Below are 26,861 nucleotides of genomic sequence, written 5' to 3'. Positions count from 1 at the left end.
CCCCTCTACTGCCTGCTTCCTCCCACACGCTCTGCATTCGTCTTCCATTTTCATTACTTCTTCAGACACCATGCTTCTTCCATTTCCTGTTTTACTTTGTCCAGTTTGTTTGTAGGACTGATACATGTTTACCGTTGGATAGCTCATGCACTGCATGGCAACCTTGGAATCCCACTTACCCCCTTCTAAAATCAAGACTCTGAAATGGCGAATCACATTCATGTGTACTTGTGGAACTGTAAAACGTACTGGTTCAAGTTGCGGCCAACACTGACATTCTTGGCTGAAGACCCATGGGGTAGTGCAATATTAGCTTCTGTACTTTTTACATGATGGGAAATTATAAGTGACTGCAGTTTATTCTCCTCACCATGCAACAGAAGCCCCAGCGAGCCCTATATTTTTACATTATGGTTTCATGAGAACATGAGAACAATCACTGTACAAAGGAGAAGAGGCCACTCAACCCCTTGAGCTTGTTCGGTAGTTTAGTAGCTAATTGATCCAAGGATCTTATTCAGCCACGTCTTAAAAGACGGCAGTGTATTGGCTTCAACAACATGGTTCCAGTGCTGACAAAAAAGATATAGTATGGTTTTCTTCAGCAGTACTTTGCCTGATTGAGTTGCACTGGGATTGCATTAAGTATGGTTTTAGCCAAGTCAGGAAGCAAATGCAGGACACAGAAATGTAGCACAAGAATCCTGCATTTAATATCTTTATTTTGAGACATTACACTTTTCATGAAAAAAATGGTGTCCTTATCTTAAGGTTATTTGGGGTGTAAGAAAAATGAATGTAAAAGATGATTTTTTGCATTTCACTTATGAAATACTCCATGGTCATTTCAATTAGGGACATGTTAAAGATTTCAAATGAAAAGACGCCATTCAGCCCAGCCAGCTTGTTTGTTTCTAATAATCAATTGCACCGAGAATGTCCTCAGGCTAATTTTGAAAGAAGTCAAGGTTTTGGCTCCCAACAGCAAAAGTTGAAGTCCCAGAGCCCTAAAGCCCTTTGTGTGAAAAATGCCTCCTGTTATCCATTTTAAAAGCATTTTATACTTTTGTCCCCTGATATGTGTTTTATTGTTGGTCCTGAAGAAGTCCACTGTGTTGATTTTGTCAATGCTTTAAAGGATATTTTTACTTGAAGTGGTTGCACTCATAGTATTTTCTGTTCAAGACTAAAATGATTTGGTTCAGTTTGCTTGAGATCTAAAACATTCCTTTAGGCATGTGTTTGGTCTCTCTCCTCTTCACTGATTCCAGAGCGGCAGTGTTTATTTTGTAACAGGGTGACCAGAACTGGTGACTTCTGAGTTGTGCTCCACTGTGTATGCTATCTTGAACACTGTTTGGCTGTTAACTGAGATTATTTCTGAAGCAAGGCTACTCCCCAGGAAGAGGATGCACTGTTATTGTGTGTTAGCCAAGTTTCAATCTGAGTAGGAAGTTCTGTACGGGGAAAAGATGTTAAAAGCAGTTGGAAAATCACAGAGATATCTGGCTCCAAATTCCAGAGCACATCCTGACTCTCTGTGAGGGGCCTTATCTCTCAGATAGTACAAAATTAGAGCTACTCCCAGAATAGTCATGAGGTACAACAAACACAAAGACAAGTTTGGAAACAAGGTTTGGTAAACAAGGGGCTCAGCTTGGTAGTGTTCAGGAGTAAATGAGGCAATGAAAGAATGTTTTCTAGTTGTGTGAAAGAAATTAGATAAATCACTTTTCAAATCACTTTTCAAATACAGTTACAGTTAATGTAAAATAAACAATGTCTGTAAAAAATCTTTTTATCTCACCGGGCAGAAAAAATAAAATCTGAAAGACGTTTTCTAGTATTGCAACTGCAACGTCTGAAGGGCCACTTAAAATCCTTTTGGATTCCTATTCTCCACAAATCTAGTATAGTGTTTGTGGTTCTGACGCTAAATCAACTAAATAATGCTTCCAGGATTTAGAAAACATCCAGGGTACAGGACTGAAAGGTCCTAACCAAGAGGCCAGTCAGTAGTGTCAGTAAGCAAGTGTTATGAGAAAGGGCTCTCAGACTCCTTGTAGAAATGAGGATATACTTTTAAATATGCACAGTTTTGTTCTGTATGGTCCGTCAGTCCTGAAGCCATTTCTTTGCAGTTATCCCAGCTCAAGGCTGTAGTTTTAACTGGGCAGATCCCACTCTGAGCACATTGGAAGAGCAGAATGCGTCCGCGGCAGCCGTCTCGCCGCCAGTGCAGGCTGCCTGTGTGAGTGCACGAGCTCGCAAGCAAACATCAGATAGGGCCAGATTTTGATAACAGAAAAAATATACAGGCCCCTTTGTAGGAACAAAGCAGGGATTGTTGCCTGGGATGGGGCAGGGTTTCTTGAAGATCTGGCGGGAGGGAACAGTACCTGCTGTTGATGGAGGGCCTGCAGGAAACAGGCTATGGTAGGCCAGGGCCATGTGCCAGCTGGGATGATGTAAAAGGCAGGAGCCACCACACAGCTTTCCATTCTTTCAGGATGAAGGGCCGCAGGGTCCAGGCAGGGATCTCTGAGCACTTGGCAGCAGAGGTACCAGCGAGCTTGCTACGGAGTGCAGAAGTTAAAAATAGCTGGAGAAATAGAAATGGCTGACTTTTTCCCAGTCGGTGAAACATATGTTGTTATTCTTATGTGTTACAAATGTATACGGCGTGAATTCTCATTAGAAAACAGTGGAGTAGCAACAGTGGTGCCACATGCATCAACGAGTTACTCAAAGCCTCCACTAGCGTTTTCAGTTCTTGGTGCCACATAAGCTGATATCAAAACAGCTTAGTCTGAGGACGTCGTATGACAATCTTCACAGCGATTAGATTGTTCTAAAACTTAATCCCCGCAGCTCCAAAAACGCCACACGTGAACAGCTAATGTGAAGTGTTGCTGTAGCTAATCCATCACATTTACTATGAAATTTAATTACCTCTAGGAACATTCCTCTCTACACACATCTGCAAGCACAAACCCCAAATATATAAGCACGTGCATTAAAAGCTGCTGTTTGTACCTTAAAATACAGATCCTTTGGGATTGACTGATTGCTTAAAACAAAATGGGTTTTCAGGAGAAAATCACTGTAGAATTCTGTCTGCAAAGAGAAGCAAAAACAGTAAGTGATAAGAACAGAACAATGAGAAATGTTAAATATTTTGCATAGCTGTCTGTATGTACAGTATATAATATACCGAGAGGCATTAAAATAAAACAAATTCAATTTTTTGTCATAATTATTACATTCTTAATGCCTCTCGGTCTATTATATATGGTAATTAGCAGTAAGATGGCAAAATACTGTGTGTGATAGGAGTGGTGGTTTCTATTGCTTCTCTAAGATATTTTATGGAAACAATTTCATACACATACTGTATTCCAATTTTTCTATAATATGATCTAAATCATTATGAATCCCAGAGGGAACAAGTGGAAACTACAAGTTTGTGAAAGTGCATTTAATACTGAGAACAGGAGTCTCCACCACAAAGGGAGAATGGAACAAGCTACCCAGTCATGTTGTTGAAGCTGATACCCTGGTTTCTTTCAAGAAATGGCTGAATGACATCCTTTGATCAATTAACAACTAACTACCAGACGGGCCAAATTGGCCAATTGGCCTCTTCTTATTTGTAACCTTTCTTACATTCTTAACTATTTTAAAAAGTTTTAGAGTATCTGGTCCAGTTCAATAGCCCCAGTTATCTAATTTATAGTTTGACGCCAGTTAAACTAATATTGTTTTAATCCATTAAAAATGGTAGCTTATGAAACTGTATCTGACGTTTAAATGAATTTCTGTGTTTATCTTATTCCCGTGCCTCAAGCTGATTTTTTAAAAAATGTGGTCAAGATCTTGCAGTTTGTGTGTTTTTTTTCGAAGTTCTTTTACTGTGCTCTATTTGTTGCTGTGCTGTAAAGTGCAGTTTTATTCTGGATAATTGTAGGGGGTCTAACCCCTCTTTGGGGTCCAAGAGGAAGGTAGTGAAACTCAATTTATGTTTTTTATTTTATTTTCTTTCGAAGGATTGACAGGAAGATGTCCAGCAGCCAAACCAACTACAAGCTGGACGAGGCCCAAGCCATTTTCAGTGAACTGAGGAGCATAAAGAAATCGATCAGCACAGGCGAGAAGGAGAGGCAGGACCTCATCCAGGTGAGAGGTGTTCTTTCATGTCATCTCACACAGCAAGGCACTCACTTCTCACCTGCAGGGACAGGAGCTCCCCAGTCATCCCACACCTGTCAGGCAGAATTCTGTGTTTCAGTCTTTGAAAGAGTCAATAGAACCAATGTTAAAAAATATGCAATGTTTACTACAGCCTTTAAATGGCAAAAGGCAAATGTTTATTACTACAGTTCTGAGGTTTTCAATCCTGTAGGGTCTTAACATTCACAGATTTGCTTATTTGTGAAAGAAGAGCAGAGGGGGAAGTTAACTGCCCCAGAGACTTGCTGGTTAAGTTAGCCACTGCCCGCCACCTGTCCAAGTACCCATTGCCCAGCATACACATCTCAACATGAGTCTTCTTTCAACAAACGAATATTTTAACGAACGCTCCTGGTTCTGTGTTGGCCGTGTGGGGATGGATGAGTTTGTCAGGAGATGGCTTTGTCAGAGAGTCCGGGGCGGAGAGCCTGTGACTGGAAGGTTGCCGGTTCAAATCCCGCGGCCGGCAGAGGAATCCTACTCCGTTGGGCCCCTGAGCAAGGCCCTTAACCCTAACTGCTCCAGGGGCGCTGTACAATGGCAGACCCTGCGCTCTGACCCCAAGCTTCTCTCCCTGTCTGTGTGTCTGTGTCTCCATGGAGAAAAGCTGGGGTATGCGAAAAGACGCATTCCTAATGCAAGAAATTGTATAGGGCTAATAAAGAAACATTAAAAACATTATTGCCTTTCATTTTAGTGGGGTGTGCTAATCACTGAGGCACAGAGAGAAAGTGAGAGAAAGTGGGATTCATATTATCCATTTTAACTGATTACTGTAAGCTTTTTGTTACTGTCGTTCTTTTTAGTTTAATAATTGTTTAGCACTTTTCTGGACACTCCACTCCGAGCGCTTTACAGGTAATGTGTAGCCCCACCTGGATGATGCAATGGCAGCCAAAGTGCGCCAGTACGCTCCCCGGAGCTATCAGTGTGGAGGAGAACAGAGTGATGAAGCCAGTTCAGAGATGGGGATTATTAGAGGTCATGACTGGTAAAGGCCATGACACCATGGTTACACCCCTACTCTTTTCAAGAAACACTCAAGGATTTCTAATGACCAGAGATAGTTAGTACATCAGTTTTACAACTCAATCAGAGGACAGTGCCCTTTTATAAATAGTATCCCCATTATTATATTGGGCATTAGGACCCACACAGACTACAGGGTGAGCCCCCCCTACTGGTCTCACTAACATCTCTTCCAGCAGCAACCTTAACTTTGCCAGGAGGTCTCCCTTCCAGGTACTGACCAGGCCCACACCTGCTGAGCTTCAGTGGGCTGCCAGTTTTGAGCTACAGGATGATACAGCTGCTGGCTACCGTTTATCACTGTTATTTAAATTAACTTTAAGATAATGTAATTAGTATTTATCATATAATGGAGAGAGTTCTATCTTTTAAGCAGAATACCCTCAAATATAGTTGAAGCAATTTTTAGAAATGTAATTTCCAATTTGCACATAAATGCTCAAAGCAGAAAGAGGCCATTGATGAAAATGGAAGATAAGTTGTTTTTAGTTAAGAATAGTTTGCATTACAGGTCCCTCTGAAGATACACTGTAATAAACACTGGACTGGGCTTGTTTCTACATCAGAAAACTTCAAGACTACCATGCACAGGAAATTGGGGTCAAATATTGTTAACAGTGATTTCCTAAGAGTTCAGAGAAAGCCAAGCTTAGCTAGACATCTTACAGTACAGTTCTGTTTTCCCACAGTATCTAAGTTTTGCATCAATCCCCAGACGCAAAAAGAAAAAAAAAACCTGTTTATGGTATAATTTGACCCTCCCCCTTACCATTTATTAATTTTAACATTTAGCCTAATATGTAGTGCATGAAGCTGGTTGACACTGGCAGGCCACAGGAAGCACATGTATTATATGGGAAAACACGTAGAAATACTAAATAGACATTTTTAAGTAAAAGTTGTATGCTGTCTTGCTGATTTCAAAGGTGTTGACAAAGGGCAGTGAGATGTCTTATTTTTTATTCACTGTTTAACTTCTGAAATAGGAGGATGGAGCTAATTTGCTTCAAAACCGGCGGGTTTTTCTCAGGAACATACCCAAACCCCGCCAAACAGATAACTACCCACTGATGTTCACAATGTCTCTGCCGTTGTTGCACCACACTTAAAGACCTCGTTTTTGATATTTTGATAAGGTAAAAAATAATAAGGGAGGAGTGCCAATTTTGGATATTGTATAATATTTATCATGTACTGTATATAAATTAGAGTCCCTTGATTAAAAAGTATTGGATGAACAGTGCAGTTTATAAATTTGAGGTGCATTCAGTTATTTCCCTGAGTCTGATTTTTATATAAAGTAGCTTATAGTTCATGGTTCAAGCTATACTTCTTTCACATAGCTGCTCATATTTGTCATGTTTGAGTTGATATTTATGTTTCTGAAAAGGTTTTACCCTGTGTGTACCTTTGTACTCCTTGCATTACCCTGGAATTGGTTCTTTCGTAGAAAACACATCTAACATTTTTAAATCTTTTAGATCTATGTGTGGAATTCATATTCCAACATAGGACAAAGTATTCCTCTGGAGTTGTCCCTTTGTCTCATGAGACAAAAAAGAAGTGGCCTCCATTTCAGAATTCTTTCACAAAGAAGCAAACCCTGTGTATTCGTGTGCAACATTGCCCCCTTGTGGTTTGTTTAACACCTCAGATACTTGGAAGATAACGGATCTGGTTTCAGGCTTCGGTTTTAATCTTAAGACTTGCTTACCTCTATCATTTAAAACCAGCTGCTTTTCTCTTGTCTCAGCTCACAGCTACAAACCCTGCAACCACACACAGACTAATAGCAGTTTCTTTGGCTGCAGGCAATATGATTAGCGTCGTGGCAAGTTTATCTGTATTCCACAAGCGTGTCTGCAGAACCTCAAATTTGGGATTGTAAATTCTTATGATTACATCACGTGATTCTGTGTGCTGCTTCATTCCTGAAAGGAAAAATTAAAGTTAAAGAACTAAATTAAAATTTGGAGTGCTCCTACCAATGCTAAGTACCAAAAGTAAACTAGAGGTAGGTGGTGCTCATTTTGTTTGGTGCTGAAACTAAAGTGCCACAATAGTAATGAAGAGGTAAATTTGGCAACTCACCCTTTATTGATTTACATCAGTGCAATACGACCAATATTTATATAATTGTATAATTAGTATCGATCAGTTCATTAATACAATCATGTTGACATTTTGGTGCTGCACAGAGCTTACTCAAAACACATTCATGTGTTAGAAACCATGCAGGCTTTTAAAATTCAATAATATATTTTTTAACAATTGTGATATTGATGTTTTCTCATCTGAACACAGTGATCATTTTAATTTATGAATGCGTGTTCTTGTTTCATATGGTGGTGCAGTGGTTAGCATTCTCGCCTCACAGTTTGGGGGTACCCCCGGGGTTCAATTCCTGGTGTGCTCTCAGTGTGGAGTTTGAATGCTCTTCGAGTATCCATGACGGTTTCCTCTGGGTTCTCCAGTGTCCTCCCACAGTCCAAAAACATACTGGCAAGTTAATTGGCTTCTGGGAAAACTGGCCCTGGTGTGAGTGTGTCTGCCCTGTGATGGACTGGCGTCCTGTCCAGGGTGTATCCTGCCTTGCGTCTGTTACTTGCCAGGATAGACTGTCCATACCGCAGTCCTAGCTCTTTTTCCTGTGCTCACCATCACACCGGTTCACCTGTTGACCATGCCCTGCTTTGTATTTGCAGAGCCTAGCAAAGCTCACAATTGGCTTCCAGAACAGCTGCTGTCTAAGCGACTCCCTGCAGGACCTCCAGAGCAGCCCGGCAGCTCTCAGTGACTCCTGTTTACCTCAGCAGTACTGTGATATGGGCTCGCAGACTGACATCATCGGAGAGGTATGCGCTGCTGAGAACTGATGTCCTGTTATATGACCAACTGGCAAACAGGGAAGCCTGGGAACAGGAGTAATTGTGATTGATTTTCATTTTTGTGCATTACTAGATGTTATTTTTTGCATTAAATTATGTTTTTTTTTATTTTCGTGAAAGTGAACTCATGAATTTGGCCTGATTTAAGAATATCAAGATTTATGATGAGAAAGCATGAGAAACACGAGTTATAGTCCTTCTGAGGAGATTAGTCATTCTCGAAAGAATAACCAGTCTCTCCAGCAGAGAAAAAACAATTTTGGGAATGATTTTTTTTTTCACTAAAACAATGGAACTGTGTCCACCACAGATACAAAACACTGTTTGCGGTCAGTTCATTACTTGAATAACTGACTCTTCGGCAGTTTTTTCCGTACAAGTAAATTTCAGTTCTTTTGATTTCAATAGTGCTAGTCCAAAAATGGTGCTATTGTTTAATATGAATATTGGAGCTTTAAATAGGATACTTATTGTATAATTGTTTACGAAACTTGTCTTGTTAAATCTGATAATGAGGAAAACAACAAAAACTAAACAATTAATGATAGTTTATAATACACGGTCTCAGGTAACATTTAACCAAACAAAAAGATGGTAGCAACTGTAAGTAAGGTGGAGCTACTCCATTATATTTATGAAGACAGCAACATTTTCTGCATTGAAAATGCATGTTATTTTAGAAGTATATTTGATATTTATGCCATTCATCTTGTCTGTATTTGACATATTTTAATATACTGTACAATTTATACCTAATGACCTAATGACATTATTTTCTCTGAAGTTTGGATCCCGAGAATCTTCAAGACTGGTGGACAAAGTGAGACTCAACTGGCAGTATGAAGAAGCCAAGAAAAGGTTAGTGCATGATGTACGGTTTTTCACGAGGAATGACAACACCCAAGATGAAAGCGTCACAGAGCGTAATTTTGTGGCTTGTCTTGTCTGAGGGCTGATCTCCCAGCCAGAGGACAAGGAGACCAGGACCCCCATGCAGGGTGGCCAAGGAGCAGCTGCAGAGGTAGAGATGGGGTGGAGGTGGGATGCAAGAGACATGCAAGAGAGAGAGGGATCTCATCGGTATTTCTAGCGTTTGGGAGAGGAATGGATTATCAGGAGCGATTGCTAATTACTGACAGTCTGATTGAGCTTTGTTGTTGTCATCCCTCCCAAACTTTTGTTATAAGCTCTCATTAGACCCCCAACTTTAGAATCAGTTTGCAGGCACCCTCAGGTGTAGAGTGGACAAAACATTATCCTCATTAAGCTGAGATTTACAAGGGAAATGCAGTGGGTCTGAAATCTAGTCTTAGATGTCCATTTGTTTGATTTGCACAAAACGCGCTGTGCTAATTTAAGACATAGGATATATGTCTTCCGATCTCATCGTCTTGTCCAGCAGAGCAGGTCGGAGTTCTGGCCTCTCTAAAAGGGTGTCTGTTCATGGAAGACCCACTGTAGCTCTGTGAGGCCAATTTGTCACTGCCAGCCTTTTGCCAAACCAGCCTGTGGGAACAGAAACACAAATGTGGTGTTTCCTTTGGGTCATCAGAGAGATGTCCAAAGGCTTTTTTGATGTCAGCGTTGCACTTGAACCGGCCAGTTATGTGTAAATGTTTTATGAGTGTGTGTACCTTGGGTTTTGAGCCAGGATTTCTGGCTGGTGAGCAGAGCAGCTCTGAATGCTGTGCTCTTTAGGAAATAAGCTTGGTGGTCACATTCTTCATTTACCATGCATTCCTGCCCCCTGGGCCTCACTCTGACACTGTGAAGCCTTTGTGAGTGAACACAGTGGGACAGCTCCACACGGCTCTGCCTTCCTCCACATGGCACTGCCACCGCCTGGCATCCGAGAAGAGCTCCTGGCAGCACAAAACATGAACCCTACTACCCCACCATCATCTCAGATGGCTTTGCATTTTTTATTTGGATTTTGAAAAAAGAAGGTAGTTAAGATATTAAAGACTCTTTCTTTTTTTTTTTACAAGAAATTAGTTAAATCCAGACAGTCATTATTTGTTCTTTTCCAGTGCCGTATTTCCCTTCTCTGACTGTAGGAGATTCATACTACATTTTTAGCATATCAGTTTTTAATCTTAAAGATGATGGATACGTGAAAAATCATATCTAAAATGAATTCCTTAATCTGGTCATTTTGCCAGATGTACTGATAGATAACATCAACATGCAGAATTATTTACTGCTTATTTAAGTACTTATTCAATGTTGACTGTTAGGGAACATCTAATAAGTACTTAAATTCACAGTAAATAATTCTGCATGTTGATGTTATCTATCAGTATAAAGTTTATATGTGCATAACAACAAGGAGGTTACATTTTTTTGTTAAGGCTCTGACAAAAATTAAGCCACTGACTTAAATAATAAAAATGTACAGTATATAGCGCTTCTCTGGACACTCCACTCAAAGTGCTTTACAGGTAATGGGGACTCCCCTCCACCACCACCAATGTGCAGCCCCACCTGGATGATGTGACAGTAGCCAAAGTGCCCCAGTACACTCACCACACACCAGCTATTAGTGGGGAAGAGAACAGAGTGATGAAGCCAGTTAACAGTTGGGGATTATTAGGAGGCCGAGATTGATAAAGGTCAGAGGGAAATTTGGCCGGATACACCCTGGATGGCACGCTAGTCCATCATAAGGTACATACTGTACAGACACAAACACACACTCACTCACAGTTGGGTTAATTTTTCAAGAAGCCAATTAGCTTGTTAGGAAACTGGAGCACCTGGGAGAAACCCATGCAAACTCCACACAGATACTGTAGCACCCCAGGCCTGGAGCTGAACTGTGCCACCCAGGCTTTAGATAATATATCTGGTAACATTCAAAGATGAGCCCCTTTGAAGTAGTTTATTTGTTGGGTAGAAAGAACATAGTGTTATTTGTAACGACTAGCCGGAGGATATTAACGAAGTTCAGAAGAACTGCTTATCCAGCAGGCCTGGCAGGAGAGATATTGTGAATGGCGCCATTGCCTCGTTTTAACGAGATTGGTATTGCCATGGAGACAAGACGGCCACACATGCCAGTGTATGACTTCAGTGGGAAGGGAACAGAGAGAGAGACCTGTGGAAACTCACATGCTCAGCTTGTGAGTCACAATTAAAAACTCCAGAACACATAAAACAGTGATTCAGTGTTTTGTGAGCATGATCCAAGTGCTGAGATAAGAGTCTACAAGCAGAGAATGAATACACCTGTTTGTGCACATTTTGCACAGGTAGCCACATCCTTGGAAAGTCAGTTCAGTCTGATGAAACGTAGTTGTCGTACACACAAGCTCACACATGCACACACGTGCAGAACATTTCATTTGACGCATACAGTATTTCCAACTTTACGCACCCAAAGAGCATTTCATCTCAGTCTGTCCAAAGAATTACGAAACACTGAGGCCCATTCTGGGTATGGGGTATGAGTCATGCTGAAATTTCAAAACTGACCATGTAAAACTTCATCCACACAGAAGGATTCATCATTCTTCTGCATTATATTCAGTCTCATGTATTTACTCTTGTATGTATGTGTGTAGATGCATGTTGCATGCATGATTACAGCAGTGTTCATATACCATGTGTTAGAATACTCCACTACTTCTGCAGAGGCAATTGTTTCGTGCCGATGAAATAGTTCCTCTATGACTGGAAATTGTGGGAAACTGTCAGAGTAGGAAAGTTATCAATTGTATAATAGCTGATTTTAGAGTATCACACAAGAAGTTAATCTAAACAGTGAGAAGAATGGGGCAGGGACCTGTAAATGGTACAGCATGTGGGACTTATTACAAGTTGGAATGAAGATTGAATGGAGGTTGATTTGAAGTTTGATGGAAGCTGGTTGAAGCTGCTGACTAAAGCTACTAGTTGAAGCTGTGTGATGTTGGTTGGTAGGCTGAAAACAGACAGAAAGATATATCAGCCGACGTACAGTGTACAGGTACAGTAGCTGCATTTCACTCCATTAAACTGGGGAGTAGATGGTTGAGAGGAATAAGAATATCATATTCCCGAAAGATAAGGACTTATATCAGTACAGTCTGTCTTTTCTACAGACTGCACTGTGCAAGACGAGCTGTACAGTGGGGCTGACATCTCACCTACTGTAAATCCAGTGAGCCTCAGTTCACTGCAAAACACAGGTGATGTGTTTTGACCTTTCGAGCTCTTCACTCCCCCCCCCCCAGAGTGTCCAGTATCCAGCACCAGCTGGCCCAGCTGGACAGTGAGAGTTGGCCGGGCCGGGCCGAAGCAGACCGCGACCGCGACTGCCTGCAGTTGTTGCGGGAGAAGGAGGCCCTGCTCCAGGAGCTCACCCTGCTCAGCCAGCAGCGCCGCTCGCCCGAGCAGCAGCTGCACCTGGAGGCCGAGAGGAGGCGGCTGGAGGAGGAGGTGCAGAGGGCACACGCCACAGCCGGGCACAGCGCCAGCCAGAGGTTATACGCCAAGCGCTTATATTAAAAATGATTGTGATTCCCATTAACAAAAGCATCTTGCATTTACATTTGAACAGATCTGGTAGATTCAGGAGGCTTAGTTTATTCACTGTATAGGTTATAAAATTACATGAGGCAATTATATGCTAAAAAAGCACATATTTGAGGACAAAAATCAAATGCGTGCGTTTTAAGAGAAAGCCAAATGTTTGAATAGATTTTCTAATTTTCTCATTTTTTAATTGCACACCCAGAAAGTAGTGTCTTCTTTCTCTTACCCAAATACCATTTGGCTGAGATCAGAACTATTGCACAGACATACTGTAGGATATTCATATAATGTGGTATAGATTGACGATAATGTTTAGCAGACTAGCAGCTGATGAAATACAGCAGTACAGCATTCTGAGGCACACTTTCTCTGGATCTGTTGGTTTTATCTGGGCACGGACCACACAGTATGCTGGCAAGAAATGCCAAAGAAAAAACATATCCCGAATTATCCAGCTGGCAGTTTTTGTCCTGCAAGCTGGCATTATAACATGTAACGTCTGAAAAAAATAGATATTTGCTCCAGCAGAAACACTATATTATAGATTTCATATAAAGAGATTTTTCTGTTTTTACCTATGATATGTTTGCTTGCTTGCTTGGGTACAGTGGCACAGGGATCCTTTCAGTTTCTCCAGAGCTGTCTTTTCCGAAAGACATACCTCCCCTATGGCCTTTCTGGAGTGAAGAGCATTAACTGTGCTTTTCTTGACTGCTTGAGAGACTGTGAAAATCATTTCCTTGTGTGAAATGAGCTGGAAAGATGTTCTCAGCAAGGAAACCTACCAGCTTTTGCTCTAGTTTTTCAAATCTCCATGGTCTCAAGACATAAAACAATAGATTATGCATTAATATTGGATGTTAAGGGGCTTAAGTTTCAAGCATTGTTTCAAATGCAGATAGCTGAAAGACAAACTATAAATATGAAATGGGAAATGCTGAGATGCAAGAGGCTGCTGATGAGTAAGATGTAATGTGTTTCTGTTGACTCAACATTTAATTTTTAGGCAGTGTAGGAAAAGAATAAAAAGGCAAACAAAACGTGAGGATATATAGTTAAAGTATAGAATGTAAATCAGAGGATATTATGTTAAAATTATATAATGCACTTATAAGACCGCAGTTAGAATATTGATTCCAGTTTTGGTCACCATGTTATAGAAAAGATTGCTGCTCTGGAATCAGTCCAAAGAACAGCAGTTCATGATTTAGTCATGAACTGAGAAGACTACACGAGAACCTGATCCAGGTTTTGAAAAAATCCTCAAAAGGCACCAACAAAGTCAGTCCAGCACTGTTCAAAATGAACTGTGAAACATGAACCAGGGGACACAACTGGGAATTACACATAAGTGCATTTATAACTGTGTACAGGATGTAGTTCTTTCCCCAAAGGGCTGTGAGTGTATAAAACAAGCTATCCAGCCATGTCTTTCAATAGATAGATGGATGAGACGTTTACATCAGTTAACTACTAACTACTAAATAGGAGCCAAATTGCCCCCTCTAAAGTTTTAAATAAAAGTATTTGTGTTTTTATTGTCATTGTACTTTGGTTAAAAAAAATCCAATGTTAATGTATTAATTTAAAGTATATTTGTATATTGAAGTTTCTTATGAGTTCATGTAAAACGTGTAAATAATACTGTATAGAAATATATATATAAATGTTTGCCCCTTTATGATGTGTAGCCACTACTTAATTATATTTTCAAATTGACTCTAGTACCATGCCACTTCAGTAATAGTAATGGATGCTTTTGTCATTTTTCTTCTCAGGATTCTTCAACAAGAGAAAAGAAACATTCTTCTGAGACAGCTGGAAGAAGCGACGCGGATCACCACATACCTGCATTCGCAGCTGAAGAGGTGAGCTGCTCCCCACGTGGCTGTAGGTGTGCTCTTGAAAGGAAGGCTTGTACTAGATTCTCCTACTGTTGACGTGCAGGCTTGTCTTTTTTTATTGATAGGCAAGCTTTGTCCAAATCTCGTTCCAATTTTTTCATTTTTGCAGACGGGTTTATGTGTTGGTCTGTATCTTTCCATTTTAATTCAGCACACAGCAAGGTCTGAAACAACCACTGGTTGGTTTTTCGAAGCTGTCGGACTGTCTGGAAACCCCCGCCCTTTCAGTATGAAATAAAAAGGTCCCCCCCCCCTCCCCCAGCTCACCCTGATGGAATCTCCCCTCTCTTTCCCCGTCAGCTTGTCCGCCAGCAGCCTCACCATGTCGTCGGGCAGCAGCCGGGGCTCCCTGGCCTCCAGCCGGGGCTCCCTGGCCTCGAGCAGGGGCTCCCTCAGCTCCGTGAGCTTCACCGATATCTACGGACTGCCCCAGTACGAGCGGCCCGAGGGGCCGGGCGACCCCGACCCGCACCTGCGCTTCCACCTGCCGCCCCCAGAGGCCGTCTCCCGGGACACCGTGGCGTACGGGCCGGACCCGCTCGGCCCGGGCAGGGCCCAGCGGTCCCTGGACACCCCGCGCTCTTTGGCCTCCCTCTCGTCCCGCTCCTCCCTCTCCTCCCTCTCCCCCCCCAGCTCCCCCCTGGACACCCCCTACCACACGGCCTCCCGCGACTCTCCGCTGGCCCAGATGACGGAGGAGTACGTGGAGCTGGCGGGAAGGGGCCTGCTGGAGGGCCTGCGAGGCCACGGCCAGCCTGCCGCCAGCACCGGCGCCGGCGCCTACCTGCCCGAGAGCAAAGCGCTCAAGGACGGCGCCCCCCAGGGGTCACCTGCCATTGGAGGCAAGTGAACAGACTCCGGGCCTGGATGTTAAATGCGCGTTTCTCCCCAAATTGGCCCTTAAAAGTTCCCATGTGACCCACATGCTCGTCAGAAACATGTACAGTAGTGTAGCAGTTTGAAAGTGTGTCAAGGTATCTGCTGTGTAACCATTTAATTTCCTAGTGCTTCTTTTTTGCAATCTTCTGCTGAAATGTCGTATCAATACGGTACATTCTGTGACGTTGACAGGTTAGGATTACAGTTACCATTGTAGTTTAGCTAACATCATCATTTTCAATGCAAAAAAGTAAAAGTGTTTGGCATGAAGAAAGGGGGATCTAACTTTTGATTGTTGACCAGTTTGGATTGACAGGTGTTTGGCTTACTAAAACCTGCACAATTCGGCCAAATTTCTTTTTCGAGGAAAGAACAAAACAACACTTTCCTGCATTGCAAATTCATCCCGCAGCGCAGCAGAAACATCATAAAATGTCTAGGTGTTGTAAAAACCCAACACTAGCTGAAGGCAAAAATTGTCCTTGCTTTTGATTGCAAAGCCTGATTTAACCCGACACCTTATTTTTCTGCTTGTCATTTAAACTAGATCACTGTACTGGTTTAGCAACCTCTTCTCATTACATTACTTGCGATTTGCTGCCTTCTTGAGGTATTTTATCCGAACACCACATCATTTCAAAACCCTTGTCCTGTCTTAGCTTAAGTCAGGCATAAAAAAGGTTTTTCGGACAAATGAGTATTTGTGTCATTTAGTGAGCGGTCTGACTTGGGGGGTGGCTGAGTGTAGCTGAGGGAAGTGACTAAGTGAATCTACCCCTGGACTGTCTTTCAGGGGTGACCCTGCGCTCTAACAGTGCTGGCAGAGCAGGGCGCAGGACCAGGAGGGTGTCCGCAGGGCTGTCCGAAGACGCTCTGGCCACAGACAGTGGAGTCTTCGAGGCCTGGAGCAAAAGGTTGAGTATCTGTCAAGGGAGTTCTCTGTGTCCTGCAGAAGAATAATGTACAGCACTTCTAAGTCTGAAGTAGTTTCCCTCTCTGAAGGTTCTCCTGGCTGCGAATTAGATTATTATTCAAATAGGTTCTTTCTCTCTCTTGCCATGCTGATATCACCCAGTGAGGGCTGTTTTAGGGGACAGTATATGACAGATACCAGGGAATCAGAGTACCTGGCAAAACCCAACACAAACTAAGGAAGAACATGCAGACTCTACACAGACAAGTGGTTGAAGCTGGAATCAAACCCAGGACTCTAGAGCTATCCTGTTCATCAATAGCACAAACTGTCACACCACTGCAGTCCCAAAAATGTACTGACTTATAAACCCCCAACTATAAAAACAATCTCCTGACACCATCTAGTGGTTATAACGTGTAACTTATTCTTATGTTAATACAGTGTATTGCTGCAAAACAAGACAAAAAATGTTGCAGTGTCCACCACTTTTTTTAAACCTACAATAAGAGTTATATAGGGAGGGTGTTATAACACATGTGTTTGTGTTTTAAAATTTAAAATAATATTAATCTTTATGGTTTTATACATTCTTATGATTTAGTTTTTCTTACAGTCTGGATTTTCACACTTTGGTTCCTCTGCTATACACATTTAGTTGCCATGATAACGTGCAACATCTTCAGCCAATACTGTGTTTCCCAGCTGGTTTACTGTATGTTATTGAAGACATTCAAATAGTTTCAGTTTTTTTAGTTTGTGTGCTTTTGGGGTCAGTCTTGCGGTATATCTATCCAGGTGACTTATAACACAAAGCTTCTCCCTGTGTCTGTGTCCATAAGCTGATCTACTGTTATAATGGATCTATTTCTTAAGCTAGTCAGTCAGCCTTTAAAGGTGAAGTGTTTGAATTGGGATGGGGCTGTCAAGTAGGTACTAAGTCTGACATTTTGATTTTTTCAGACCGTCACTTCTGTTTGAGTCCTGGCAATGAATGATGAATGGAACTAAATACATTGTTAAGAACTCTGCCATGTACAATTTAATTATGTTAGATTCAAAGATTCAAAATATGTCTGATTCTAATCCGTAATGCTGAGCACTATAATACATGTGTGCTTTGTAAATCTGTACAGTATGTTAATACCTTGAGTTGAGATAATAATACATTTAGATGTTTTTGATCTTTTTTCGACCCTTCATTCAGTAAAGGAATGAGTTTTTCCCCAGTTTGTAAGGAAAAATTATGAACTGTTTATGGTCTGTCGCCAAACACAGGACTTGTTGTTATTTGTACAATGAGTTAAACTAATAAACAGGTCTTCTTCCATCATATATTTCACTAACAATGTAATGTGCTGTCTACATCGCCTGCTGTACTATGTATGTCCCAAGAGATCAACGCAAATAAGAATTCTAATGTACATGTACATATGGTAATAAACTCCTCTGCCTTCTACATGAATGGAGCTGTTGTAGCTCAGACAGCAAGGGTGTGTAGCTCCTGGCCGCCCAGGTCAATCCCAGGAATGGGCAAGTGATGTAGCTTGCTCTAGTTCCTTCCAGACAGCTCCCAAGTCCACTCAGCCTGCTTTCCAAATGAGTACCGGGGGGTTAATCCTTCCGGGGGAAATAGGCCGGCCGGAGCGTGATGCTGACCACATCACTTCCACCTCCAGTGTTGGATGGTCAAGAAAAATGGTGGATCTTGCCCCCCATTCCCCATGGGCCTTTATGGCCTGGAAAGGGACCTACCTGCCATCTACATAAATAGAGTGGGGAAGAGGGTACCAGTACTTGTTTTCCATTCAAGCGGTGGTTGCTTTAGAAGTGTTTTCTGTACCAGCAGCTCATGACTGTAGGTACTATATACTGTATGTGTAACAAACACACTTAATATCTCTTCTCTCTACATGGCTCACTGCATTTGCTCAGAGGTGTGTGCTTAAGAAAGAGGGTCTTCTTGATAACAAATGTGAAGAATGTGGCTTGTAATCCTTTTGTATCACATCAGTCTGCTTTTTACTTCAGTCCACGCATTCAAAAATGTGGTTTAAGCTTTGTTTAAGCAAAGAAAAAAAAATGCAATAACCTACTCTCTCAGAAGTTCAAGTGTGAGACTCAAACCTACTTCTCCTTCATTGATTATAACCAGCACACCTTGGTTTGGACTGTTAGGCTATCGTGTCATTTTGTATGGGGACGGAAGTAGGGCTTTTTATATTCTATAAGGTTTAATGTACAGTAAGTGTTCTTCAGGGTGAGTGAAGGTCATGCCGTAGCTCAGTGAAACAAGGAGGCTCTTTACCTCTCTCATTCTGTCTCATTCTGTCTCAACAGGTCTGAGGAAACAGAGGAGGGCTCTTATGGTAGCTATACTGCTGTGGGTGAACCTCTTCAGATCTATCTGGGTCTTCTGTAAGTGCGATCACTCCACTATAAACAATCAGTCAGGCAGTACTTGACTGCAAATTGAGCGAAGGAAAGTAATTATAAACTAATGATTGTGGAAATATAGTTTCTTGTCTAACACCACTACACAGTCATTGTTTCTGTCATATGTTTTTGTGTATGGCCATTGTGTTTGCATTGTAGTAGTGTAAGAGCTTTTGAGGTAGACTGCAGGTCTCAGCATTTTATCATTATTTTTGTGTTGTTTTCAATGTTTTTGGAGCTTATTTACACTCTTAGGAGGCAGTTATTAGTCAGTCCCATTCACGAAGACCTTGATTTATTTGAAAACAAGTTAACAGTTAACACATCAATTTCCCTACGGGATTAATAAAGTATTATCTATCTATCTAACAGCTGAGAATGTTGCACATTACCTTGTGTTTTCTGTGTTCTAGGTATGATGTTGGCAGTGAATGCCTCTTGGTTCACCTGCTTCAGCTAAAGAATTTAAATGGGGGCCTTGTCAAAGAAGGCTTTAAAATGTAAGTTGAAGAGTGAAAGCATGGGTAAAAAATATGTGCACGTTTTTTAAAAAGTTGCCAACTACACATTTACATACTGTAGGAGACATTAAGAGGTTTAGAATGTTCAGGTAGAATTAAATAGTGTGTGAGTGTTAGGTCTCACAAGTGGCAGCCCACTGAACCTCAGCAGGTGTGAGCCTGGTCAGTACCTGGGTGGGAGACCTCCTGGGAAAAACTAAGATTACTGCCGGAAGAGGTTTTAGAGGGGCCAGTAGGGGGCGCATGCCCTGTGGTCTGTGTGAGTCCTAATGCCCCGGCATAGTAATGGGGATACTATACTGTAAAAAGGCGCTGTCTTTTGGATGAGATGAAAAATGGTGGTCCTGACTCTCCATGGTCATTAAAAATCCCAGGGCTTTGCTTGAAAAGAGTAGGGGTGTTACTGACAGAGTCCTGGCATTCTGGGCAAAATTCCCATTGGCCTTTACCAATCATGATCTCCTAATTATCCCAGTCTATGAATTGGGTTCATCACTCTGCTCTCCTCCCCACTGATAGCTGATGTGTGGTGAGTGTACTGGAGCACTATGGCTGCTGTCGCATCATCCATGTGGATGCTGCACATTGTTGGTGGTGGAGGGGAGTCCCCATTACCTGTAAAGAGCTTTGAGTGGAGTGTCCAGAAAAGTGCAATATAAGTGTAAGGAATTATTATTACTCAAAAAGTAAAATAAAAAAAAGAATCCTGGACTTGTTTGCCTTAGTTGTAATAAATATAAATATTTATTACAATAAATATAATTATGATTAAGCATCTGAATAAAGGAATACTTTAAATGTTCAAATCCTGGATTTTTAGATCAGTGTATTAATTACCCACAGTGTTTTATGATCATTACTGATGAGGCAGAATTCCAGAGGATGGGAACTAGGCAGAACTATTATGTTTACTCCCCTGGGATTTTATTTGTATAAAAGACATGCTTAGCTCATTCAGCATACTAGGACCCCCCATTCTTAAATGGTATTTTTTTTCTTGCAGCTATGTGAAGCTTCACGTGCTGCCTCTGAACTCCAGCTCGCCAAACACTTACTGTTGCAAAGCTTTGGAAGCACAGACACTGTTAACCTTTAACGAAGGATTCCGGATTTCCATTCCTTCTGCTGCTCTGGAATGCAAGAGTCTTCAACTGTGTGTGTGTAGTATAGGCCAGCAGGCTCAAGAGGAGATATTGGTAAGTTAAGTCATTCAAAACATGTTCTCTTTTACCACCATTATACACAATCACAGCACAGAGAAAGAAAACCTGAAGAAACTGCCAAACATTTGTTGGAGATAAGCAGGCGGTTCTTTGTGGGTATTGCAACACACCCGAGAATTGGTGTGCTGTAGCAAGTGATCTTTTAATAGGTGGGTCGAGGTAAACTTTTTGAGAACACATGGCAGGGATACTTCAAAATCACCACAAAACACAGAACAAAAGGCTATATCTTCTTTCAGCTCCTTATTATTTTCAGTTCTTCTCTCGGGGAAAAAGCTAAACTGCTTAATGGCTTTGCAAAATAACATCCTCTTCTCTGAATGAAAACTCACACAGTTCATTGGCCCATGTTTCACAGTTCCACAATGTCCCCTCTGTCTCTGATACTGTGTTCTTTTCTTGGTAGCTTTAGATTCTTGGTTTTTAAATTACTACATGTCTTCTCCTAACTGGTCAGGCAAGGGAGGGCAACAGGACGTTCCATACTTCTTCCTGGGGAATTAAGTTCAGAAAAAAACGTTCCTCTTGCCTGACGCTGTCACTTCCTCACAATATCCCTTACAAGTCTGATATGTAAGATTGTAAATGGGACAGTATATAACAGAGGGTTGTGATTTGTTTGTACAACACCCCGCTTTCTTATTTAATGGTGCTTTCACATTTCTTTCCTGCAAAACAGTGCAGATTCAAATTCCGATTTACGGCACTATTTCAAAAACATGATTTAGAAAAAAAACGACCAAGAATTTTTATGAAGGCTAAATGCCTAAAATTTCTTTAAAAAACAATCTATTCAAGCAGAAAGACTACAGAGTAGTGCGTTTACTAGAGGCACTTCTACTTTGTGGGAGTATTGAACAAGCTCAGACCACGTAGCTAATGATGAGGAGGGCTGAATGACCTCCTCCTGTTTGTACATGACTGTGGAGCTGCTGGGCTTCCTGCTCCAGCCTGCTTTCCCTGTGTCCTGAGGTGGAGTGAAAGGGCTCTTCTGAGGGGGTGTGTTGGTGCTGCTGTGTCTCCGGCAGGGGGTGGTTGAGGTGGCCCTGGCAGACTGTGAGGGCTTCCCAGAGATGGTGTTCCAATGGCACAGAGTCCAGACACTGGGCGCAGCTGATCTGCACAGGAGAGGCAACGGCGGCCGGCTCACAGACGACAGCCTGCTGGAGCCTCCCAACACTGGAATGGACGCCAAAGCCGCGGTCAGTGCCTTTAAGCCAGTGCAGACTGGATGTTGCTGCACTCTTGACTGGGTTTCCTCAGAAAGGAACTCCACCCGCCCCTTTCCTAAACTGCGTCATCCAATCCTCGGTCGCGGAGGAGCTGGAACCTATCCCAGCAAGCAACCGGGGTGCAAGGCGGGGTACACCCTGAACGGGACGCCAGTCCACCGCAGGGCTCACACACTCACACCAGGGCCAGTTCTCCCAGAGGACACATCCCATGAGGAACCCAGATCCCCAGCACTGCACTGTCACCCAGAAAGGAACGTCTTCACTTTGTTCCCAAAATGATCCGATCAACTGGTAAAGCGAGTCTCCTCTGTAATCCTCAAGGCCTTGTAATGTAATTGGTAGCTTTTATTTCTGATGGACAGACATGAGAATCAACACCATGAGACCGTGTTTGGGCTTGTGTCAAGAACAAACAGTTCTGCTGTTTTGATAGAACCTATTTTAGACAGAAATGTTGGCCAAAACTTTTGTTTTGTAATGTTCGTGTCCCAAATAAATAACAGCAAAATCCAGTAGTCCAAGAGAGACTCGAAGGCTGCAGAGGTCGATTTGGATCTCAGTAACAGAGTCCAGCAGTGATGTGCTGTATGATAGTTCTTCTCCTTCGCTGTGGTGTGTACGACATCCATCTCTGTTGTCCCCAGGACTCGGTGTCAGCTCTGCTTGCTCGCACAACAGCCCAGCTGGAGGCCGTCGAGAGGGAGCTGGAGAGAGGGAAACTGGAGTTCTCCGAGGACGAGCTCCGGGAGATGGAGAGGAAGGAGGAACAGACTGAGGCTGTATCCGAGAGGTACGAAACAGCTAGGAGGGCATTATTGTTGCATCACATGCTAAGGACCGCCAAACAATCAGAGCAGTGATGTAGAAGAACACTTATCTTTGCAGTCCAGTGTACCACTTTAACAGTTTTTCATCTTATGGACCGATCTGTCCTGTGCTCACTTGAATTCATCTAACAAGCAAGACATCACAGCAACTGTGCAAACACCTTAATACCCCTTTTATCTAGCTATCCCAACCTGGGGACTTTTGGGGGGAAGACATCTCTTCTTAAATTATGGGGCACTAATTATAGGCATTTCAAACACACTAGTACACAACGCAAGGTATTTTATAAAACACTTAAAGCTTTTTGGATTTTTTCAGTCTTAAAAACAGGAAATAGAGTAGCATTAAAACAGTTATTTTGATACATAATTTTAAATATACAGTTTTTGATATTCATTTTTACCAGGTTATATTAACAATATACACAAAGATTCTGGAGAGGATTGCTTTAGTGCTGCAATTATTTAAGATGAAAAGGAGGTACAACTTTGCTGGAAATACTCTGAAATAAGGTAAAGCTGCAGAAATCGTTACAATTTATTTTGGAGCTATGAGCATCTCATCCTACGTTAAATAAGTGCATTGGGTTCAATAATTAAGTGTTAAAGTAGTAAGTAAAAGACTAAATAAATACCTTTTTCAAGGTTAGATGTTTACAGATAACAGATGGACTTGGTTTCTAATTTTAGTGATGTCCATCAAATCTTTTAAAAATGTAAATTGTCATGGGTGGAATAGCTCAGGGACCCTCCCACATGTAAACGCTACTCGGTGTAAAAAGTGTAGCAAAAAGTTATGGAACAAAACAAGAGCCACTGAGGTGGCAGATCATTCCCCACTGCCTTCTGGGAAATCTGGCTTCAGACAAGAACTGCCATCTTGTCTGAACCTTCTGCTCCTCTTACACTGTGTAAACAGAATGTGGAGTGATCTCTACCCTTAGAGGAAACTCCAGAAAGAATGCTATTGCCTTTTTTGACAAATGCTAAATGCTGAATCCTAATAAGCTAGAATGACACCAGGCCCCTGTATAACAGGCAAGTACATGAAGGTGTATACTTTAATCCTGTGTAGAATCATTGCATAAAGCCCCATTATTTATGGAATGATGCCATGTTAGTATTTGTTTCTGTGTAAACTATAGCCATGTAATTCATGACATACCCTAATACCTCTATGAAGTGGTGGCTGATTGACTTATTTGCATTCCTAATTCAATTGTATGCTGTAAACGTGTAATAATGTGCACTGTTTCCATTCCACAATGCCACTGTTAACTGCTCACGTGGAAAGTGCATAGCGAGTGACTGTGCTTTCCTCGCAGGAGCTGGCAGGCGGAGTCGGTGGACAGTGGCTGCAGCAACAGCACGGCGTTCGCAGCCCAGTGCGCTGAGGGGCTGTGCGGCGAGGCGGCCTGCACTGAAGCCGAGGGGCGCTGCGCCCCTGCCAGGACCAGGAATCCTCCCCTCAGGGTAACCGAACGCAGGGTATTTTAGAGTTTAATTATCTGTCAATGTCATGTCATTTCTAAAATACCACTCTATTATAAAAAAAAACAGCTGCACGAAGAAACAGTGTTACAGCGTTCTTAGACCCCCAGTATGGTATCATCCTGCAAATCACAACTGTCAGCCCAGCAGGTGTGAGCCTGGTCGGTACCTGGATGGGAGACCTCCTTGGAAAAACTAAGGCTGCTGCTGGAAGAGGAGTTAGTGGGGCCAGCAGGGGGCGCTCACCCAGCAGTCTGTGTGGGTCCTAATGCTTCAGTATAGTGATGGGGACACTATACTATAAATAGGCACCGTCCTTTGGATGAGATGTAAAACTGAGGTCCTGACTCTGTGGTAATAATCGCAGAGCTTTTCTCCAAAAAAGGTTATTACCCCAGTGTCTTGGCCAAATTTACCCCTGGCCTTTAAAGATCATGACTTCCTACTAATCCCCATCTATTAATTGGCTTCATAACTCTGTTCTCCTCCCTAAGTGAAGGGAATTATTGTTATTGTGCTGCTTGTATTGCATGCCTTCACAAGTGAGCCAATAGCAGTGCTCAAAACCTAGCTCGGCCCGGGCAGCACAGGTTCATGGGAGAGGCAGGCCGGCGGGGAACGGTCAGCAGTCATGTGTCTGGGTGCGATGATGTCATGTCTCGGCAGGTGGACAAGGAGACCAATACCGAGGCCCCGTTCCCGGAGCAGGCGGCGGTGCGGCGGAAGGACCGGGGCGGCCGCTGGACCCACGGCTCCCCCTTTGTGCGGAGCAGCACCATCGTCCGCTCCCAGACCTTCTCCCCGGGGGCGCGAAGCCAGTACGTGTGCAGGGTGAGTACGCCCCCTGGTGGGGCCCTGGGGCACAGGCAGCTCCCCGTCCTCGTGCGGAATTTTCCATCCACTTTTTGTTAAATGGAAAATAACAATTCAGTTATTTGCTTTTTGGCAAACATTTGGACCGCATAAGAAAATAATTTTATTCGCAATTTTGGGTTTGACAGTAAGAAACATCGAGAACCGTTGGACAATGTTTCGTGCTGAGTTAGCGGACTCAGAGACGCTGGGTGTGGAGAATTTTGATCTCAAACATACATTTTGCTTTTCAAATAGCGTGATAATCCTGTGCTTCCGAATAATGTTTGTTAAATCTTTTAACTTTTAACTTTTCAGCTGTACCGTAGCGACAGTGACAGTTCGACGCTACCAAAAAGATCTCCATTTATCAGAAATACATTGGAAAGGCGGACCCTGCGGTATAAACAAGTAAGTCATATTAGGTTTTCGTGTTGCACAAAGCAAAGGCGAGGCCAGAATGAAAACACATGAACATCTTAAAATCTCCTAATACAAACTGCATCTGTGACATTCCCCGTGTGAACGCAAATCAGTCCGCTGACATTGTGCCTTGGCGGCCATGTTCTTCTACAGCAGTCCTACAGGTCCTCTCTGGCGGAGCAATCCATGCGAACGTCCCTGGACTTGGAGCTGGATCTCCAGGCCTCCAGGACTCGGCAGAGGCAACTGAACGAGGAGCTGGGTGCCCTCCGGGAGCTGAGGCAGAGGCTGGAGGAAGCTCAGGGCCGAGGCACTACAGAGCTGCCTCACTGGGCTCTGCGGGATCAGCGCTTCCGCAACTTCCTGTGGGAGGTGGAGAGACAGGTACACCAGGGGCGCCTTCAGATGGGAGAGGGAGGTGACACAGAGAGAGGGGGACAGCTGGAGCCGACGTGCGCTGAACAGAGCTGACAATGAAACTGGTACCCACAACAACAGTCCAGCAGTCCAAAAATGGAGGACAGTTTAAACCCACTACTTAACCACAAGGTAGAAACTGAGAGTAACACATCCATTCAGCCATTTTGTTTACTCCTAGTGAGGGTCACGGTGGTAACAGGCCGAGTTGAGTAGAGCAGACTCCCCAGTCCCCAGCAACAGTCCCCAGCTTCTCCTTGAGGATCCCCAGGTGGCCCCAGGTCAGCCAGGGGATATAACCTCTCAAACGTGTCCTGGGTCTGCCACAGGGTCTCTTCCCCTTGGGCTGTGTCCGGTACACCTCCAGTATGAGGCACTGGGCAAAACTGGACAGCAAAAGAAAAGGAAGAGATGGAGAGATATGTGATTCTACAAACCGGTTATTTTTTTACAGTCGTGCTGACAACCTGAGTACACAAAATGTGACAGTCTGACATCGTCTGTGCTGACTCCTGCCGTAACTGGAAAGTGAGGGCAGCCACACCTCATGATTAACCGTCTTGCGCTACGTCCCCTGCAGGTGAAGCAGAGCAAGCACGAGCAGCGGCAGGAGGAGGTGGTGGAGCGGAGGCTGAGGAAGGCATCCAAAGAGATCCTGCAGATGAGGGGGCAGAGCCAAAAGGAACCACTGCCTGTCCAGACTTTCAGGTCAGGGCAAAACAGAACCTAGAAGACGAGCTTTCTCATGAGCAGTGAATATCTGGGGCTGTGGTTACTGAGGCTGACCAGCTGTAATCCCTTTCACAGTGCCCTGACACTCTGCTTGAGGGGATGAACGCAAATCCCATAAGTGGAGGAGAACAGCAACAGTCTTTGTTGTTTTATAAAAACCATTGAATCATACCATTATGCCTGCCGCTCATAGCTCGCAGCCCACTGAAGCTCAGCAGGTGTGAGCCTGGTCAGTACCTGGATGGGAGACCTCCTGGGAAAAACTAAGGCTGCTGCTGGAAGAGGTTTTTTTAGTGGGGCCAGTAGGGGGTGCTCACCCCACGGTCTATGTGGGTCCTAATGGCCC

The 26,861-nt window shown here is 43.1% G+C and overlaps 1 protein-coding gene across 3 annotated transcripts in view; it reads left to right on the top strand.

Moving 5' to 3' along the window:
* wwc3 (WWC family member 3) overlaps nucleotides 1-26,861 on the top strand; it is a 53,126-nt gene that overhangs the window by 24,960 nt on the left and 1,305 nt on the right. For 2 of the 3 annotated variants that reach the window (XM_015363938.2, XM_069178895.1), the window contains 17 exons: nucleotides 4,047-4,176; nucleotides 7,965-8,114; nucleotides 8,932-9,005; nucleotides 12,362-12,610; nucleotides 14,441-14,530; nucleotides 14,867-15,408; nucleotides 16,239-16,359; nucleotides 18,699-18,776; nucleotides 19,208-19,294; nucleotides 20,319-20,511; nucleotides 21,567-21,740; nucleotides 22,418-22,563; nucleotides 23,926-24,088; nucleotides 24,758-24,922; nucleotides 25,262-25,354; nucleotides 25,520-25,750; nucleotides 26,364-26,491. In XM_015363938.2, the coding sequence (XP_015219424.1) occupies nucleotides 4,047-4,176; nucleotides 7,965-8,114; nucleotides 8,932-9,005; nucleotides 12,362-12,610; nucleotides 14,441-14,530; nucleotides 14,867-15,408; nucleotides 16,239-16,359; nucleotides 18,699-18,776; nucleotides 19,208-19,294; nucleotides 20,319-20,511; nucleotides 21,567-21,740; nucleotides 22,418-22,563; nucleotides 23,926-24,088; nucleotides 24,758-24,922; nucleotides 25,262-25,354; nucleotides 25,520-25,750; nucleotides 26,364-26,491 (2,814 nt within the window). The remainder of the gene's footprint in view (nucleotides 1-4,046; nucleotides 4,177-7,964; nucleotides 8,115-8,931; nucleotides 9,006-12,361; nucleotides 12,611-14,440; nucleotides 14,531-14,866; nucleotides 15,409-16,238; nucleotides 16,360-18,698; nucleotides 18,777-19,207; nucleotides 19,295-20,318; nucleotides 20,512-21,566; nucleotides 21,741-22,417; nucleotides 22,564-23,925; nucleotides 24,089-24,757; nucleotides 24,923-25,261; nucleotides 25,355-25,519; nucleotides 25,751-26,363; nucleotides 26,492-26,861) is intronic. The other variant, XM_006639109.3, reaches the window with a different exon arrangement.

Source organism: Lepisosteus oculatus, chromosome 15, assembly GCF_040954835.1.
Source record: "Lepisosteus oculatus isolate fLepOcu1 chromosome 15, fLepOcu1.hap2, whole genome shotgun sequence".
Taxonomy (NCBI): Eukaryota; Metazoa; Chordata; class Actinopteri; order Semionotiformes; family Lepisosteidae; genus Lepisosteus; species Lepisosteus oculatus.
The sequence above is the reverse complement of the archived record's forward strand: the minus strand, read 5'-3'. Positions and strand labels throughout refer to the sequence as shown.